Source organism: Artemia franciscana, chromosome 5, assembly GCF_032884065.1.
Source record: "Artemia franciscana chromosome 5, ASM3288406v1, whole genome shotgun sequence".
In the NCBI taxonomy this organism is placed as follows: domain Eukaryota; kingdom Metazoa; phylum Arthropoda; class Branchiopoda; order Anostraca; family Artemiidae; genus Artemia; species Artemia franciscana.
Window position 1 is genome coordinate 5,062,342 of NC_088867.1, and position 19,913 is coordinate 5,082,254.

Genomic DNA, 19,913 nt, shown 5'->3' on the forward strand with positions numbered 1-19,913 from the left:
GAAATGTAGTGTGACCGTATCAAACAGTTTGTGGGAACGAACTGTAAATAAGGAGTGACTACTCAATAGTAATCGAAAACAGAATTTTGATACCAATAGTGAGGCTATATCAAAAGAATAGGAGTTTTATGCTGGTTTCAAATATAGAGGTTTCAAAAGCCTATCTGAAAAAATGTGGAATTTTATATTTTTTGCCAAAAGAACGATCACGAATGCGTGTTTATTTGTTGTTGTTTTTTTATTGTTTTTTCCCAGGGGTGATCGTACCGACCCAGTTGTCCTAGAATATCGTGAAAGGGCTTACTCGAACGGAAATCAGAACTTCTAGTGCTCTTTTTAAGTGACCAAAAATTTGAGGGCAACTAGGCCCTTTCCCACACCCTTGTTTCTCAAATTCAAATGATCAGAATTTTGAGACAGTCGTTTTGTTCAGCATAGTGGAAAGGCCGAATAACTGTGCCTTTGGGTATATCATGACCCTCCAACAGCCCCTAACAAAAGGTCTTTAAGGTACAAAATTTGCCCATCGTTTGCGCATAATATTTGTTATTGGGGGAGAAAATTGAATTTTCTGCTGGTGGGATTTTCCACGGGGATAATTTTCCATGTGAAGGGGACTTTTCAGGGGATTAATTTTTTTTGGGAAAATTTACGCTGAGGGAATTCGCCTGAATTGAAATTCTCATGTCTTGCTTTCTCATTGCCGATTACCAGGATTGAATTCTCTTGAGAATAAATCCTTGGGGAGGAAGTATTCTTCCGTGGAGGAGCATCCAGATTTCCTGGAATTAAGTAAAAACGATCAGAAATTAAATATAAAAAAACAAAAAATTTCACCTGAAAGTAAGGACCAACATAACAACTTAAAACGAACATAAATTATTACGCATATTAGGGGGGATTACTCCTCCAAACCACCTCGCTCTTTACGCTAAAGTTTGAATTCTGTGCCAATTCTTTAAGAACGACTCCTGAAATACTATGTTTGTTTAATTAGAACAATAAGATGGTATTTTTTTAAGTGTTAAAAAACTTTAGCGTGAAGAGCGATGTGGTTTGGAGGAGTAATCCTCCAAACTGGCAAAATATGCTCAGTCTTCTGAGAATGCCAACACCACGTGCAATTTTGGCGGAAATAATGTCGTTATGATGCTTCGACGAAAGATTAGAATCAATATGGAAGCCAAGATACCGTAGTGCAATTTTCACGCAATAGGACTTTACCACTTACATCAACAGAATCACACACTCTTTTACATTCACGCAGAGCAAACTTAAACTCGTAAACACCTTTTGTATTTTGAGGGCGTTATTAGCTTTTGCTATCAAATCATCGACTGATTTTGCAAATACTGTTAGCGCAGTGTCCTCCGCAAAAGAAGTAATACATACATCCTGCAGATAAAAGCGCATCATGTCAACATAAACTAGATAAAGTAAAGGGCCCAGCACAGAGCCCTGAGGTACGCCACACATCACAGGAAAATTCGGTGAGACTAAATAATTTAAAACGAGTTTAAGGGACCTACCGTAAAGATTGTTCTCAAGCCATCTAAGACAAACTCCATTTATTCCAAGACTTCTCATTGGATGAAGCAACACTTGGTAGTCAACCGTGTCAAAAGCTTTTCTAATGTCAATGAAAATAGGCATAGATGCGTTACCCGAGAAATACTTCCCACTGGATGGTGCACTTCTCACCTATAGTACTTTTAAGCTCTTTACTCCAAAAACACAGTCCAGCGTTGTCATTTGTCCCACATTTATATGTGATTTTTGCATAATTAATTGTTTTCTCAAATCCTTGCTCCTTGTCATGCTCCTGTAAGAGCAGCGTGTGCGTGTTTCTTATAGAGTTGTCATACTGCAGTAGTTAGATATATTTAATCTTGGTTCACATGGCTCCGAAGAGAGGATGTAGCAGAATCTTGTCCATCGGTCAGATGGACTCAAAGGACAATTTAGGTATGAATTTTTTTTTTTTGGTTGATTCATCCCCTCCTTTCCTAGAGCAGAGTTTTATATGCTTTTAAATGCAATTGTATGTGCCACCACAGAGAAGAAAAGCGTGAAGGATCTCATCAGTGCGCTGAAGGCAATTCCTCTACATTTTTTCCGTGGCGACCATAGATTTTGTCCTACACGCTGCTCGTTCTCTGGGAAAGTTCTACAGGTCAATCCTGAAGACACCCCTAGCAACATCTTTCTCAGCCATGTGTATTCAGCCTTTGATACGCTGACCAGAAGGGCTCGTCTACTGATAGGAAACCACACGAGCAACCTGGCAGAATATTTTATGAGCATAGTTGCAAGGCTTATAGGTGGCAAAAACATCATGGTTAGCCAAAGTGCGCGATATACCACCCGTGTTAAAGCAGCAGGAATCCGATTTACGAAAGGTCACTCAGCTCGCCTTGAAATATTTCGAAGAACTGTAGGATCTACACCAAGTAGGCAGTTGAAAAAACTTGCACAACAGCGGGCCATGACTACTGCTCGACGTAAAAAAACTGTCTGCTAAAAAGTGCCTTTTCACTAATGCTTCCACAAAACTCCCTTCAAAAGAAATCAGGGAGCCAACCGGAGCAGACAAAAACTACGGCTCGAACGCAACTGCTCCGGATCTTGATTGCAGTGCGCTCGAAATTGCAAAAACAGATTTTTTGACTCGTCTCCAATGTACTGCAACAGATATCCTCAGTATCGAAAAAGCCACTAGGCTTCAGAGAAATTCTATCGATAATAGCTAGATAGAATACAGAAAAAACAGAATTACAGCTTCCGTAGCTGGTGCTGTTTGTAAAAGGCGGTTGAAGACTGTGGGCTCATTAGTTCGGCAGCTGCTGTATCCCAGAAACCGCCAAACAAAGGCAATGGAGCATGGTCAGATTTATGAGCCTGTAGCTATTGCAGCTTTTGCAAAGAAAATGGGTTGCATTGTAAACTCTGCTGGGCTTTTCATTCACAAGGGATATGGGTTTCTAGGGGCCAGTCCGGACGGGATAGCAATTTTTCCTTCGGGTGAGAAGGCTCTTTTGGAGGTGAAGTGCCATTTGACAGCAAAAGGGCTTACATTGGAAGAGTGGATAGCACTTAAAAAAAAAAATACATGTCTAGAAAAGAAAGTTAATAGTGAAATAAAGCTGAAAAGAACACATGACTACTATTACCAAATTCAAATGCAATTGGAATGTTGTGACATTGATTTTGTATACTTTGTAATATTTTTAGGGGAAGAGGAATTATATTATGAAAAGATTGGTCGTGACCGTGAATTCTGGTCTAACAAAATGCTGCCAAATCTAAAAAATTTTTATTTTGAGGCACTGTTACCCGAAATTGTCGACGGAAGGTTGCCAAGAAGTATGGAAATACGAGAACCGTTTATATAAATCCAACTGTGCTAGGTATGGGTAGTTATCATGTGGCATTACAGTCTTATCCGAATACAAATTCAGATATACAAATACTCAAGCAACAATCGAACTTTAGAATATTTTTTAATGAACCCGTATGGATAAGCTAAATAAAAAAAACAAGTTTTTTTTACCTGAAAGTAAGGTGCGACATTAAAACTTAAACGAACAGAAATCACTTCGTATATGAAAGGGGCTGCTCCCTCCTCAACGCCCCGCTCTTTACGCTAAAGTTTTTTACTGTTTTAAAAAGTAGAATTGAGAGAAAAAGAGTAAAACTTTAGCGTAAAGAGCGGGGCGTTGAGGAAGAAGCAGCCCCTTTCACATACGAAGTAATTTATATTCGTTTTAAGTTTTAATGTTGCTCCTTGCATTCAGTTAAAAACATGTCTTTTTTTCATTTAATATCTGAACGTTTTTGAACTAATGCATGTTTTGATTTTGGCTCTCCACAGATGAATAATTAAAACGAAATTTTATATTTATATGGCTTTCTCATAATTTTGATAGAATCACTTTGAGAAAAAAGGAGCAGGGGAGGAGGCTTAGTTGCCCTCCAATGTTTTGGTTACTTAAAAAGGCAACTAGAACTTTTAATATTTTACGAACGTTTTTGCTAGTAAAAGATCGACGTAACTTACGAGTTAGCTTACGTAACGAACTTCTGTATTCTCTTAGTGTTAAATTTTAATGCTGCTCCTTACTTTCAGTTGAAAAAACTGTTTCATATTTATTTTTGTATTGTTCTATTTTGAAATAAGGCTAGAAAATCCTGCGCTCCCTTTCTTCCCCCATGACAAATTCATCCATGGAAAGTTCCCCCAACATAACCCCCTGTTCTCAACCCCCCCCCCCAACCAAAAATCCTCCTGAAAACGCCTGTACATTTCCCAATAACCATTACTATATAAACACTGATCAAAGTTTGTAACTTGTAGCCCCTTCCACGGGGATTCTGGTGGAATAAGTCGTCCCCAAAGACACAGTTATAAGGTTTTTCGACTATGCTGAATAAAATGGCTATCTCAGAATTTTAATCGGGTGACTGTGGGAAAATAATTAGCGTGGGAAGAGGCCTAGGTGCCCTCCAATTTTTTAGATCACTTAAAAAGGGTACTATATACTTCATTTTTTTATATATAATTCACTTGTATATAACTTCATTTCCGTTGGAATGAGCCCGCTCGCAACATTCTATGACAACTGGTTCGATATAATCACCCCTGGAAAAAAATGTATATTTTTGCTGATAGAAGCTTAACACTTCCACGGTAGGGTTCCCTGATAGGCTGATTCGGTTGAGTGTAATTTTGGTTTTATTACTTTTATTGGGTTTTTCCCTCTATTTTCTAAAATAAGGCAATTTTTCTTAGACTCGTAATTTTAGATAGGTATCTCATATATTTAAAGTCAGCATTAAAATGCGATTTTGTTCATGTAGCTATTGGTATCAAAAATCCGTTTTTTAGAGTTTTGGTTACTATTGAGCCGGGTCGCTCCTTAGTACAGTTCGTTACCACGAACTTTTTGATAAAATGAAATAAATTTGTCACTTCGCTGCGAGCAATTATTTAAATTATATTTTTCTAAATAGGTCTGCATGAAGTAAAAACCCGAAAATATGTACTTTTTATTTGTAATTTCCACAATTTTATACCGCGTCTCCTGGCAAATAATGATGACCAGACCACAGGCACACACGCAGGCGAGGGATTCACCCACCTTAAATTTGTATAATGCTTAATTTTCTCGGCGTAATGTTTAATTTTCCTGTGTTTTCCTGGTATTTCTTTCGTAAGAGTTAAACCCCTTCCTCCAAAAAAAAAAAAATCTCGAATAATAATTTCTCTAATTTTCTCCTCGAATAATAGTTCTTTTCCAAATAAATATTCCTATTTACTTGTCGAATTACGAAGAATGAATATACATTAATCATAATTTTCAGTGAGAAACCCCTTGAGTTTAATGACGGCAGGGAAATCTGATAACCTTGAGTGTTTGTGTGATATACCGCGATTGAAAAAGAATTGAAAAGACAGTATAATTTCTCGAGGAGCGTCCAGCCTCAAGCTGCTGCTGCCTTTAAATTTCTATATCTGCAAACAGGTGCTTCAAACTCCTATGGAGTGTGTACACGAAATGCAACTGATTATGCCATCTTATGCGTGAAGGAGTCACTTACTCTCCACCTCCTGTATACATTTCAGTACTTCATATGTGTTGCACAATTAAGGCATGTTTGGCACACGCCACTTGGTGTTTGTGATTTCCGAAAATTGGTGACCCTTTGTTATACTTTTTGTTGGATAGTTTGTTTCTCTTTTTTTTGCACAACCAGTCTCCGCAGCAGATATTTAAGATGAGTGATAAGGAATAAGGAATTAACTTATGTGTGTTCAGCATTTATTCCACGCATATTGTGTTTATTAGACATCTTAACGGACGCCCGTGTTTTGAAATTTGACTAGATACTTTACAACTTCATTATGTATTTCGACACCTATTCATATTTTATCAGGTAGATTAAATAAAAAAAACTAGTTTTTTTAACTGAAAGTAAGGAGCGACATTAAAACTTAAAACGAACAGAAATTACTCCGTATATGAAATGGGTTGTCCCCTCCGCAGTCCCTCCCTCTTTACGCTAAAGTTTGACTCTTTGCCACAATTCTACTTTTTAAAACAATTAAAAACTTTAGCGTAAAGAGCGTGGGACTGCGGAGGGGACAACCCATTTCATATACGGAATAATTTCTGTTCGTTTTAAGTTTTAATGTCGCTCCTTACTTTCAGTTAAAAAAACTAGTTTTTTTATTTAATTTCTGAACGTTTTTGAATTAATGCATGTTTGATTTTGGCACTCCGCTTATAAATTATTGAAATGAAATTAGTATATTAATTTTTTTTTGGCTAAATGGCTTTCTCTTAGTTTTGATCAGACGATTTTGAGAAATAAGGGGTGGGGAAGGAGGCCTAGCTGCCCTCCAATTTTTCGGTTACTTAAAAAGGCTACTAGAACTTTTAATATTCAACGAACGTTTTTATTAGTAAAAAATATACGTAACTTAAGAATTAACTTACGTAACAAACTTTTATATTCTTATATTTTTATTATGTGTACGAGGGGGTTTGTACCCTCGTTAATACCTCGCTCTTTACACTAAATCGTAAGTTTTGTCCCAATTCTTTAAGAATGACCCCTGAATCAAAAAGGCCGTAGAATAAATAGTTGAAATCACTAAAAATATTTTAGCATCAAGAGCGAGGTATCTATCTCCTCCTAAATACCTCGCTCTTTATGCTAAAGTATTTTTAGAACCCCTCATATGCGTAATAATCTCTGTTCGTTTTAAATTTCAATGCTATTCCTTACTTTCATTTGAAAAAAACGTTTTCATGTTTATTTTTTCATTGTTTTTTTTTATAGTAATGCTAGAAAATCCTGCGCCCTTTTCATTGAATTTTTCTTCCCCCGTGACATATTCCTCAAAGGAAAGATCCTCCCACAAAGCCCTCTCCCATCAACCCCACCCCCCAAACCAAAAAATCCCCATGAAAACGTCTGTACACTTCCCAATAACCATTACTATATGTAAACACTGGTCAAAGTTTGTAACTTGCAGCCCCTCCCTCAGGGATTGTGGGAGAGTAAGTTATTCCCAAAGACATAGTTATTATGGTTTTCGACTATGCTGAACAAAATGACTATCTTAAAATTTTAATCTGTTGACTTTTGGAAAAAAATGAGCATGGGAGGGGCCTATTTACCCTCCAATTTTTTGGTCACTTAAAAAGGGCACTAGAACTTTTCATTTCCGTTAGAATGAGCCCTCTCGCGACATCCTAGGACCACTTGGTCGATAAGATGACCCCTGGGAAAAAGAAAAAAAAACAACAAATAAATAAACACGCACCCGTGATTTGTCTTCTGGCAAAAAATACAAAATTCCACATTTTTTAGATAGGAGCTTGAAATTTTTGCTATAGAGTTCTCTGATATACCGAATGCGATAGTTTGATTTTCGTTAAGATTCTATGACTTTTAATGGATGTTTTCCCCTTTTTTCCAAAATAGGGCAAATTTTCTCAGGCTCGTAACTTTTGATGACAAATACTAAATTAATTGAAACTTAATATTTAGAATCAGCGTAAAAATTCGAATCTTTTGATATATCTTTTAGCATCAAAATTCCGTTTTTTAGAGTTTCGTTTACTATTGAGCCGGGTCGCCCCTTACTACAGTTCCTTACCACGAACTGTTTGAAAAGAAAATAATTCGGTATTTCGGGGCTTCTGACATTATTACTCCTTTGCGGAAGTTAGGCTCAAAATTGAAAAAGGATTATATTTTTTTCTGGGCCCCTTCCACCTCTTAGTTCGTTTATTTTCCCGTTAGTTTTCACCTGTTTTTGCCTTATAGTTGTGTTATCTCTTAGCAGTTCTTTCGTTAGTTGAGTTATGGTTGTGGTATATATGTTTTATCGCTCGTATAGTTGTGTTATTTTCAAATTATACTCCATAATAGAGAGGCTCCGAACACCCAGCATTGTATATTAAGCTCTTAATTGGACGTTTTTTTCTAACGTGACCAGATTCGTCCTGCGCCCTTTTCATTGAATTTTTTTCCCCCTTGGCATATTTCTCCAAGGAAAGATCCTCCCACATAGCCCCCTCCCTCAACCCTACCCCCGAAACCAAAAAAATCCCCCTGAAAACGTCTGTACACTTTCCAATAACCATTATTATATGTAAACACTGGTTGAAGTTTGTAACTTGCAACCTCTCCCCCAGGGACTGTGGGGGAGTAAGTCATCCCCAAAAACATAGTTATTATGATTTTCGACTATTCTAAACAAAATGGCTATCTCAAAATTTTGATCCGTTGACTTTGGGAAAAAAATGAGCGTGGGAGGGGGCCTAGATGCCCTCCAATTTTTTTGGTCACTTAAAAAGGGCACTAGAACTTTTCATTTCCGTTAGAATGAGCCCTCTTGCGACATTCTAGGACCACTTGGTCGATACGATGACCCCTGAAAAAAAAAAAAAAAAAAAACAAATAAACACGCACCCGTGATTTGTCTTCGGGCAAAAAATGCAAAATTCCACATTTTTGTAGATAGGAGCTTGAAACTTCTACAGTAGGGTTCTCTGATACGCTGAATCTGATGGTGTCATTTTCGTTAAGATCCTACGACTTTTAGGGGGTGTTTCCCCCTATTTTCCTAAATAAGGCAAATTTTCTCAGGCTCGTAACTTTTGATGGGTAAGACTAAACTTGATGAAACTTATAAATGCGATTCTTTTGATGTAGCTATTGATATCAAAATTCAATTTTTTAGAGTTTTGGTTACTATTGAGCCGGATCGCTCCTTACTACAGTTCGTTACCACGAACTGTTTGACAGGCTTCATCGAATCATATATTACACGGCTAAATTGAGTCGACTTGTTAATTCGGCCGAAGGGGTGAGAAATCGCATTTTTAAAACCAATCAATCATGATTATTATGTTTTAAAATTATTTCCAGCTTCGGCGAATCTATTCCTGATAAGAGTGGAAGTAGAAACTCATGCCAGTTTCAGGGAGAAAAAATTAACGATGTTGTCGATTATTTAACGAAACTCAGCAAAGTTTCAAACATGCTTTTGCTTTTTCTTCAACTCTGTATCAGTAAAACTATTATCCTAATACATACAGGGAGGGGGTAGGTGGTTGTAGATACGTGTCCGAAATCTTCGGAATATTGTGGGTTTTCCATATTTTTGACAAAATTTGCCCTTTATTATGTTTTTTCTTAATGTGTCTCTATTGGCAGTGGCGAGGTGGGTGACCTTGCCCTCAATTTATTTTCCACCCTCTCCGATAGGATTGTAAAATATTTTTATTTGGGTTTCTATTTCAAAAATCCAAACTACCCTCCCCAAACATTTTCGTAAACTGACATCCCTGTGTGGCTTTTAAATGTTATTCCCCATCCATAGAAGTTGTTGTCGACGTCCGTTCCTAACATTAATGTTTGCCACTTGTATAGCTCTGTACGTTTTTTTTCGGATTTCACATTCGTTTGTATTTACTTTTCTAATTTTAATTGTTTGAGGAATGTAAGCAAAAGGCAAAAGTCCCAAGGTGTTTTAAGGGTAAGGGGTATAAGCTAGTTCCCTATATTGCATAGTTCCTTGTCTCATGCTCAACAACCGGAAATTTAGATCGATGGAATAGACTTCAAGGAAGCTAGCAAAATATCAGTTATCAACTTGTACATTGGTGTACAGTGTACAGTGTACAACTTTGTACAGTGGTACAGTCCCAGGGACCAGAGCGTTTTCCTAAGGATTGGTCAAAAACACAAACCAGATACAGTGGGGTCGTAGTTTTTCTGGGAAACCTTCATCCCCCTCTATTTGCTAATTTGGTTATGGGGTAGTTACTAATAGATAAAGGGGCAAAGAAGTGGTATGGCATTGTCTGTGTCACGACTTCTGTGTGTGAAAATAAGCTACTACAAATAAATATCTATTTAAGACAAATTGGTTGGGATTACTAATTAAATCTTAGGTAGAGATGTAGTGATTAAAGCTTAAAAAATAATCAATAGTTTTAATGATTTTGCAGAAAAGATGTTTATTATGTAAATCTCGACCCTTGAAGCTCTTTGTTGTTTTGCTCTAACATATTTTTTGAATATATTAGTTTTTTCCCAAACTTTTCACTTGTACTACATTAATAATCTTTTAAAAAACACGATGAAAGACAGGAAAAAGTAGATTAACGAATAACAAAGAGAAACAGATTAAATGGGAAAGAAAACAAAAAATACCCCAAAAGTTCCTATTCTCCTCAAAAAGGATGGCATGGAGTTCACAGCTCCAGAAGATAAAATGAAAATCCTCCTAGATAATTTTATAAAAAATGACCAAGAGTATCAGTATCAAGCACCAACTAATATAACTGCAGATAACAATAACCAACTCCAAATGGAACCATTCTCTATTGAAGAAATAGAAACTGGTATAAAGAAAGTAAGGCCAGGAGCACATGGCCCTGATCAAATACATAACTTAATGCTTAAAAATTTACCAGAGGAAGCCAAAAATATTCTTCTGATTCTATTTAATAAGTCCATCTAAGAAGGTTACAATCCCAAAGAATGGAGAAAGACATCCATAATACCAATACCTAAAACAGGAAAGTATCCCTCTAATTCAGATTCATACAGGCCCATTTCACTAACATCTTGCCTCTGTAAACTTATGGAACATCTGGTTAAAAACAGAATCCTTGGGCTTATAATAAAAACTGCACAGAAAGAATAGTTTTGTTTCCTCCCAAATCGGAGCAGAACTGACTGCTTAGTTAGACTTGAGGACCAAATAAAACAGGGCTTCTGATGCAAGAAGGATATATTTGTAGTGTTCCTCGACATGAAGTCTGCATTTGACCGAGTTGACCTGGATAAATTTTCAAAGAAAACAGGGGAACTAGGCATAGCTGCCAATTGCATAAATTTGATTTCTAGCTTTTTGAGAAATCGTGAGGTTAGGGTAGGTGTTAGTGGGTATAGTACAAATTTTCAGGTTAAAAATGATATGGGCCTACCCCAAGGGGGAATTTCAAGTCCTATTTTGATTGTAATTTATTGCAGTGACTTGGACATGTCCACTGTCCTTGGCTGCAATGCCTGCTGATGACATTGCCCTGGTAACAACTGGGAAAACACCTCTTCTTTTACAGTCATGGTTACAAAAAGCATTAAATAATGTTCAACAATGGTGCAGCCAGAATAATATGACATTATCAACATAGAAAACAGTTGGTATGCTATTCTCAAAAAATAATAATTCTGCAGTACCACAAGTAAATGTTGCAAGTCAGGCTATTAGGCTGGATGACTGCTACCTAGGCCTAATTTTTGATAGTAAAATGACATGGTTGAGACAGATAGAGTATATTTGTTAGGTAATATTATTAGTAGATTAAACCTTGTAAATGTAATGTGCCTATGGGAAAGGGGTGCTCCTTTAAATGTCTTAGTAAAATTATAAAGGTTGTAATTATAAAGGTAAAATTATAAAGCTTTTGTAGGTGTAATAATTTGCTTTCAAATGAGTGCCCAAATATATTACCCATTAATAACTAGCTTAATCTAACTAGCTTCATATCTATGGAAAAAAATTGGATTTATTTTGTTTAGTTATAAGCCTAGCCTTTTCTAAATTTGTTCTATCAAAATATTCTCTTATAAGTGGTTTTATGGTGTGTCTAAAGCGAAAAAGAGAGTTTAAGGCATTATACTTCCATGTTTAAAAGTGTACTTTAATTCGATTGGCTAATTTTTGTGACGAGTTTTGTTAAATATTCATATTGAGGGTTTATCAGAAGGAGAAGCAAATGTTCGCATTTGAAGCCAGTAAGAAGAACACAAAACCCGATGTTTATTATTATTTTTTTTCATTTTGCATGAAACTTGGACAAAAAAAGAAGACTTTTTTAGTTACAATATTTTCTACATGTAAACACTCTGTTTATCTCTAGTATTACTTCATCTTCTTTCATCTGATCTTCATCGTATTTTTTTCAGATTTTACGTCTGCCATACGTCCAACAGGAAGGAAATATCCCTGGGCCTTTGGGCCATGTACAAGCCACTGGATTCGGCAATATCCTTTTTGGCTCAACTGCAACCATGGGCTGCATCCCAGTTAGGAAGATCCAAGAAAATGAGTGTACAGACATCATTAGCAAAAATGACCTAGAATCGAACAAGGACATTCATAGAGTTGCTGTCAAGGAAGCTGTTCCCTATAGGTTAGAACTTTGGTTTTTTCCTGTCCTTTCTAATGTTTGACTTGCTTTACAGCGCTGTCGTCTGACATTTTTAATACTTTCCAAGTTAATTGTCAAAACTTTTTCGGCTATACAGCTATTATCGGGGTAACCAACTTTTTGGCCCCTGAATGTGCCCCTTTCGCATCCAAAATTGTGTCCATCTTGAAATCTCAGAAACTAGAGGCTATTATTTTGTACCTGTTATATTATTGACCAAAACACGCTTTGTCAACCTCTTTCAAAGCGGCCAGTTACCATGAAATATAATGAAAACGAAAAAAATCCATATAAAACGTTCATACAAAATGACTTAGGGTGGTAGCACGAAGCCCATATAAACATGTAAATCCCCTGCTTTGGGGAAAATCTTTTACTTACATCTCTGGCAAAAGCTTGATGGTAAAAAAAAAAACCAAAAAAAAACTACTTTGGTGAAAAGTGACATTTTTTAATAGAATATATATCCAACTGTTTTGTTTTATGACAAGAAATTTACAATATGTCACTTTTTTGCCGCTTTATATTATTGTGTCCCGGCACATGAGAATGTGTCATTTTGACAAAAAAGTGTCCAGTTGGCAACCCAGACTACCATCATAAAAATAACTTAAAAAATGTTTACATTTAGAACAGATAAATTTAACTATTGATTAAGAATTAACTTTTCCTTGGTTGACTAGTGTCCAGGCGAAACAATTCCATAAGTTTAGGGGTGGGGGGTTGGCAAAATGTACTTTTCAATATGCAGGGACCTGCAAATTTGTCGTTTCTTCAATAAAAATACCTAAAAAGACATTTTTCGATAAAAGTTATCCCCCCCCAAAAAAAAAACTTTTAAAATTAAATACCTTCCTTATTGTTTTGTTTTATTCACTGGCCAAAAAACATCCTTGTTTGGTTTTTGGTTTATTAAATATTTCTCTTCTGTTGTGCTATTGTATGTCATATATTGTTACTGTGGTCTCTGAATGTATTCACTGTGTATGTACATGATGCGTGGCTATTCTACTCTTAAAACACCAGTTCAGTAGAGGGTAATTCAGCTAGGACCTCCTGTGGAAAATGGTGTGAAGTCTTTAAAATGTAGATATAAGGACCAAAAACCCATTTTTCTCAGCTTCACCCCCCCCTTCGTGTTTGCATAAAGATCGTGTCCCTCCGTAATCTGTTGCCTGTTTATCCTTCTTCAAGTGCTAGTACTTGAATTGGTGGGCGCCGATTTTGACTCAACTTACTCAACAACAAAAGAACTACGGAACAAAACGTACAACAAAATTGTAACGACAAAGCTCTTAAAAGCCAGTCTGAAAGCTAAAATAAGGAACGAAAACTGGCCAATACGTAGGGTAATTTCAAGGAATCCCTGATAAAAAACCTTTAAAAAGAGTCATAAATACTAAAATCTCCTTTCTAAAGTTCCTTTCTAAATGTGTTCTTTTGACATAAAATGTGTCCAGTTGACAACCTTGACTAATAGATAAGACTAAACGCTGTAAAACTCATAAAATTAACTTACAACTAAAAAGTTTATATTTAGAACAGTCAAATTCAACTATTGATAAAAATTAACTGTTCGTTGGTAGCATCCAATGGAAACAATTCACGAGAATTTAGGGATGGGGGTTGGCAAAATGCACTTTTCAATGTGTAGGGAGGTGCAAATTTGTCTTTTCTTTATCAATAATATCCAAAAAGACATCTTTCAATAAAATTCACCCTCAAAAAACTTTATTTCAAAATCTAAAGGGACACACGCCCCTAGGGGCGGATCCTGAATTGTTTTAGCAGGGGGCGCAAAATATTTTACGCCGATAAACTTGCAAACAAAGAAATGCCAGCAATTTAAAGGGAACCTTAGTGATTATACGCCGTAAGTAGGTTGTGGAAATGGTCATAAATTTAATCTAAAATATGCTGAGGGTTGAAGTTCTAATAAATCTGTTGAAATTAAAAGGATGTAAAAATATTGATACAAAAAATAGTAAGTTATCGAAACCACCCCGCCATAAAAATCCCGCAACATGATATTTCGTCGGAAACCCCGCAACATGATATTATCCCCAAATCCACCACTACGTTAGGGGGTACGCCCCCCACCTTGATCTGCCACTGCACGCCCCTCTCCCCAAATTGTAGTTATTATCAGTATCGATTGCGTAACTGAAAGATGATGAGGTCTTGATTACTAAGAAAGTCTTTTTCATTGTATGAAGATTCAAGAAGATTTGGTTTCTGTCTTATAAGTCAAATTTGCCATAATATTATCCTAAATCTCAGAGACACATTCTATAAAAGTTATCCCTCAAAAAACTGTATCTCAAAATCTAAAGGGACACACGCCCCTCTCTCCAATGAAGTTGTTATCAGCATCGATAGCATAACTGGAATACGTTAAGGCCTCGATTGCTAAGGAAGTCTTTTTTATTGTATGAAAATTTAAGAAGATTTCGTTTCTGTCTTATAAGTCAAATTTGCCAAAATGGCATCCTGAATCTACGCCTATTTTCATGAATAAATAAACCCAAATTAATCATTTCCGGACCATTTAACATTTTGGCATTAATTCCGAGGGGTATAGAACATATTCTTCGAAGCTATATATCAAATTTAGAAACCTAGTTTTATGCTTCTCAAAGTTTGTTTAGTTTCATTTTACGCTTTGAAGAGGTATTCTATTTTACTCAATGATAATAGTTGTATTTAAAAGCAATTAAACCATATATAAGAATGTTACTATAACAAGAATCTGTTGCAAGAAATGGCAGATTTGGGCTTTCAAATTTTGTTAATAAATGACAATTTTCTTAAAATATGACCTGAAAACTTTTGGGAGGGGTGGTGCTACTGAAGATTTTGCCCCGGGTGCAGGAGAGGCCATAATTGCCTTTGTGTATCCCCCCACTTCCTTATGTGGATATTTCATCAGCGTATTTAATTCTATTTCATGGGTAGTTGGGTATTTAATTCTATTCATTTAAATAATTTTCTTAAATAGCCAATCTTCTTGTCAATTAGAGAAAATACCCGGTAAGGTACTTAAATCTAATTCTTTGTAAAGTCAATAATCATTTTCCGATTCATCGTTTTGAATTTCATGTGACGAATAGCAATCTTGTTTTCTTGTTTTATTTCGCCGTTCCAGAATGATCTGATTTTTTGTGGATAACCAGAAAAGGCGCTTGCTTGGCAACTGCCACTTTGAAGATTTGTCCGTTGAATATGCAAATTTTGTTGTTAGCAGAAGCATGTATTGATTTTTTGTAATGCGACGTTTGAATTAAGAACTTTGAATTAGGTTTAACTACCGAGACATGGCGCAAGAATTCAAGTGATCAGCCTAAAGAATAATTTGTATTCGATTCTCGAGAAATTATGTTACAGGTGTTAATAACATAGTAGACTATGTTGCTTATAAATAATTAAATAAAAAAAAATCAAGTTTTTTTAAAACTGAAAGTAAGGAGCGACATTAAAACTTAAAACGAACAGAAATTACCCCGTATATGAAAGGGGCTGCTCCCTGTTCAACGCCTTGCTCTTTGCGCTAAAGTTTGACTCTTTCTCTCAACTCTACTTTTTAAAACAGTAAAAACTTTAGCGTAAAGAGCATGGCGTTGAAGAGGGAGCAGCCCCTTTTATATACGGGGTAATTTCTGTTCGTTTTAAGTTTTAATGTCGCTCCTTACTTTCAGTTAAAAAAACTTGATTTTTTTATGTAATTTCTGAACGTTTTTTAGTTAATCCATGTTTTGGTTTCGGCTCTCCGCAGATGAATAATTAAAGCGAAATTTGCATATTTACTTATTTGGCTAGTTTTGAGAAAAAGGGAGGGGGAGGAGGCCCAGATGCCCTCCAATTATTTTGAGGACCATTCATATTAGGTCAGGGGGAAGTCTTGTTTTCTGCTATTTTAGGGCACCAAACTACGACTTTATCCTATAGAGGACGAATTTGCAATCAATTTAAAATTCTGTGAAGCTAATTGATTTATAAGTATCAATAACTATAGTTTAGGCTTCTCGGTTGCAAAAGAAGTAATGCCACCCGTTGGCAGCACTGGATTCAACCAAGTTGATTCGCTTTATTTGTAATGACATTAGGCTACGTTTGGTGATTGTAATTACGTATCAAAGGAAGGGTAGATTCCTAAAAAGAACATTTTAATTGACAAACTTATATACCAACAGACATAGATATATCAAAATATTTGGCAGAATATGCTGATTCTAAATATAGAAGTTTCATTAATCTTAGTTTACCTATCAAAAGCTACGAGCCTGAGAAAATTTGTCTGATTTTCGAAAAAAGGGAAAAAGACCTCGAAATCATAGAATTTTAATGAAAATCACACCATCGGATTCAGTGTATCAAAGAACTCTTCTGTAGAGGTTTCAAGCTCGTATCTGCAAAAATGTTAAATTTTGAAATTTTTGCCAGAAGAAAGATAATGGATGCATGTTTATTTGTTTCTTTTTTTTTCTTTTTAGGGCTGATCGTTTTGACCCAGCGGTCCTAAAACGTCGAGAGAATGCCTATTCTAACGGAAATGAAAATTACTAGTGCCCTTTTCAAGTGACCAAAAAAGTTGGAGGGCAACTAGGCCCCCTCCCACGCCACTTTCTTCCTAAAATCGTCCGATCAAAATTTTGAAATGGCTCTTTTCTTCAACATCGTTGGAAAGCCCAATAACTATGGCTTTAGAGATAAAATGACCCCCCCCCCTACAGCCTCTGGGGAAATGTTTTTAAGCTGTAAAATTTACCCATTGTTTAATTTGTTTTTTTTTATAGTTTTTTTATAACTTTTTTTTATAGTGCCGAAAAACTGTAGCGTGAAGAGTGAGTTGTTGAGGAGAGAGCAACCGCTTTCATACACGTAATAATTTCTGTCCGTTTTAAGTTTTAATGTTAGCCCTTGCTTTCAGTTGAATTTTTTTTTTTTTTTATTTAATGAAGCCTAGAGACAAACATTTTTCTAATGGCAATGAAAAAGTATGTCAATTAAAGTAAAAGTACATAAAAATGAAAAAAGTAATTAATTACAAAAATACACAAAACCATAGCCTTACAAAACTTACAAAAACTAAGATATAAACTTTCAGCATTAAGTTCTGTTGAGCAGTGCCGAAGCGTCGGACAAATATTTTTTAACAATATCGACAGTTTTGAAATTGGCTATCAAACATCAAAATAATTAATGCCTTTAAACTCAATTGTTGATAAAAGGTAACGTAATATCAAAGCAGTTTTGTAAAAGTCAAACGTTGAAACTAAAATCAAGCAAATCAAATAAAATCTGTTAATTCAATATTTTTAATCTAATTTTGAATACCAAAGACAGATATATTTGACGCCTTTATACTTCATACCTGTAAAAAATTGAATCTTTTTCAAAGTGAAAAATGCAAGCAAAAGTTGACGGCATATTTTTACCGGAATTACCCCTTATTAAGTTGTTTTCCGTATGTTTTATATAATTATACGAACTTTCTTGTGTACTAATAACTGCACTAATTACTAATAAACAAATGCATATTTAGGATCAGCATAAAAAGCTGATTCTTTGCTTAAATGTTATGATTAGTTAGGCTCTTACGCTTTCGTTGTTGACAAGGAACGTCATTTACTTACAATTCAATACTATCAAAAATTTGATTTTTTTTTTTGCTCCAAGCAAATCATGTGAAAAATGTTTGTGAAAAGCCGGAAAGGGGTCACTCAGGCAAAATTAGAAGATATATTTTCCTTATTAAGGGTAAAAATCTAATGACAGGCAGCCAACAATGGGGCAGCCCACATTTTGTTTCATGGTTTATCCACATTTTCTTATAATTACTTTATAGTCCCAAATTTCCAGATGATCAATTTATTAGTATTTCGTGATTGCCATCTGGTACAAAGCGAAGATCTTAGTAAACATTTAAATTTGTTTATAAGTGACAAGAAAAGCTAAGAACGTGTGATTGGCCCTAAGGCTCTTTTCAATTACCAGTTTGTTTTAAAAACAAGAGCTAAGAGCTCATATGGCACTCATGACGAGGTCGGAAGAGCTAAGAGCTCATATGGTATGAACTCTGGCAAAATTCTAAGAATCGATTGCTTTAAAAGGAAAGTCAGAGGCTTAATGTTGGTCGGTATTTAAAATAAGAGCTCTGAGTCACAAGGTCCTTCTAAATATCAAAATTTATTAAGATCCGATCACCCACTCGTAAGTTAAAAATACCTCAATTTTTCTAATTTTTCCTCTCCCTTCAGTCCCCCAGATGGCCGAATCGGGGAAAACAGCTTTATCATTCAATTTGTGCAGCTCCTTGCCTACCAATTTTCATCGTCCTAGCACGTCCAGACGCACCAAACTCGCCAAAGCATTGAGCCCCACCTCCTAACTCCCCCAAAGAGAGCGGATCCCGGTTACGTCAATCATATATCTACGACATTTATAAGCGTTTTCCAAGATTTCCGGTTTCCCCCTCCAACTCCCCCCAATGTCAACAGATCGTGTCAGGATTTGAAACAAGAGCTCTGAGACATGAGTTCCTTCTAAATATCAAATTTCATTAAGATCCGGTCACCCGTTCTTAAGTTAAAAATACCTCAATTTTTCTAATTTTTCCAAATTAACAACCCCCAGCTCCCCCAAAGAGAACGGATCCGTGCCAATTATGTCAATCTCGTATCTATAACTTGTGCTTATTCTTTCCATCAAATTTCATCCCAATCTCTCCACTCTTAGCGTTTTCCAAGGTTTCCGGTTCCTCCCACCTTCTATGTCCCCGGATCCAATTTGAATTGAAAATGGAGCATCTGAAACATAAGATTCTTCTATATGTCAAGTTTCATTAAGATCCGATCACCCATTTGTAAGATACCTCGATTTTCACGTTTTCCAAGAATTCCGGTTTCCCCCTCCAACTCCCTTCAATGTCACCGGATCTGGTCGGAATTTAAAATGAGAGTTCTAAAGTACAATATCCTTCTAGATATCAAATTTCATTAAGATCTGATCACCTGTTCTTAAGTTACAAATACCTCATTTTCTAACTTTTCCGAATTACTCCCCCCCCCCCCTTCAACTCCACCAAAGAGAGTGGATCTGGTCTGGTTATGTCAGTTACCTATCTTGGACTTGTGCTTATTCATTCCACCAAGTTTCATCCTGATCTCTCCACTTTAAGCGTTTTCCAAGATTTCCGCCCCCCCCCCTAATGACACTGGATCCGGTTGGGATTCAAAATAAGAGATCTGAGTTTCGAGGTTCTTCTAAATATGAAATTTCATTAAGATACGATCAATCTTTCGTAAGTTAAAAAATACCTCATTTTTTCTAATTTTTTAGAATTAACCCTCCTCCCAACTCCCCCAAAGAGAGCAGATCTGTTCCGGTTATGTCAATTCCATATCTACGACTTGCGCTTATTTTTCCCACCAAGTTTCATCCGATCTCTCCACTCTAAGCGTTTTCCAAGATTTTAGGTTCCACCCCCCAAATTCCCCTTCACCGCATCTGGTCGGGATTTAAAATCAGAGCTCTGGGACATGATATCCTTCCAAACATCAGATTTCATTAAGATCCGATCACTCCTTCGTAATTTAAAAATACCTCATTTTTCTAATTTTTCAGCACTAACCCCCCCCCCCCCCCCCAACTCCCCCAAAGAGAGTGGATCCGTTC

At 36.1% G+C, this 19,913-nt stretch overlaps 1 protein-coding gene across 3 annotated transcripts in view; it reads left to right on the forward strand.

Moving 5' to 3' along the window:
- The window catches only part of LOC136026915 (uncharacterized), a 182,479-nt gene that overhangs the window by 19,226 nt on the left and 143,340 nt on the right, over positions 1 to 19,913 (forward strand). For all 3 annotated transcript variants that reach the window (XR_010617441.1, XM_065703745.1, XM_065703747.1), the window contains one exon: positions 11,995 to 12,221. Coding sequence is in view for 2 of the 3 variants with exons in the window: in XM_065703745.1 (XP_065559817.1) it covers positions 11,995 to 12,221 (227 nt within the window). In the remaining variant the exon portion in view is untranslated. The remainder of the gene's footprint in view (positions 1 to 11,994; positions 12,222 to 19,913) is intronic.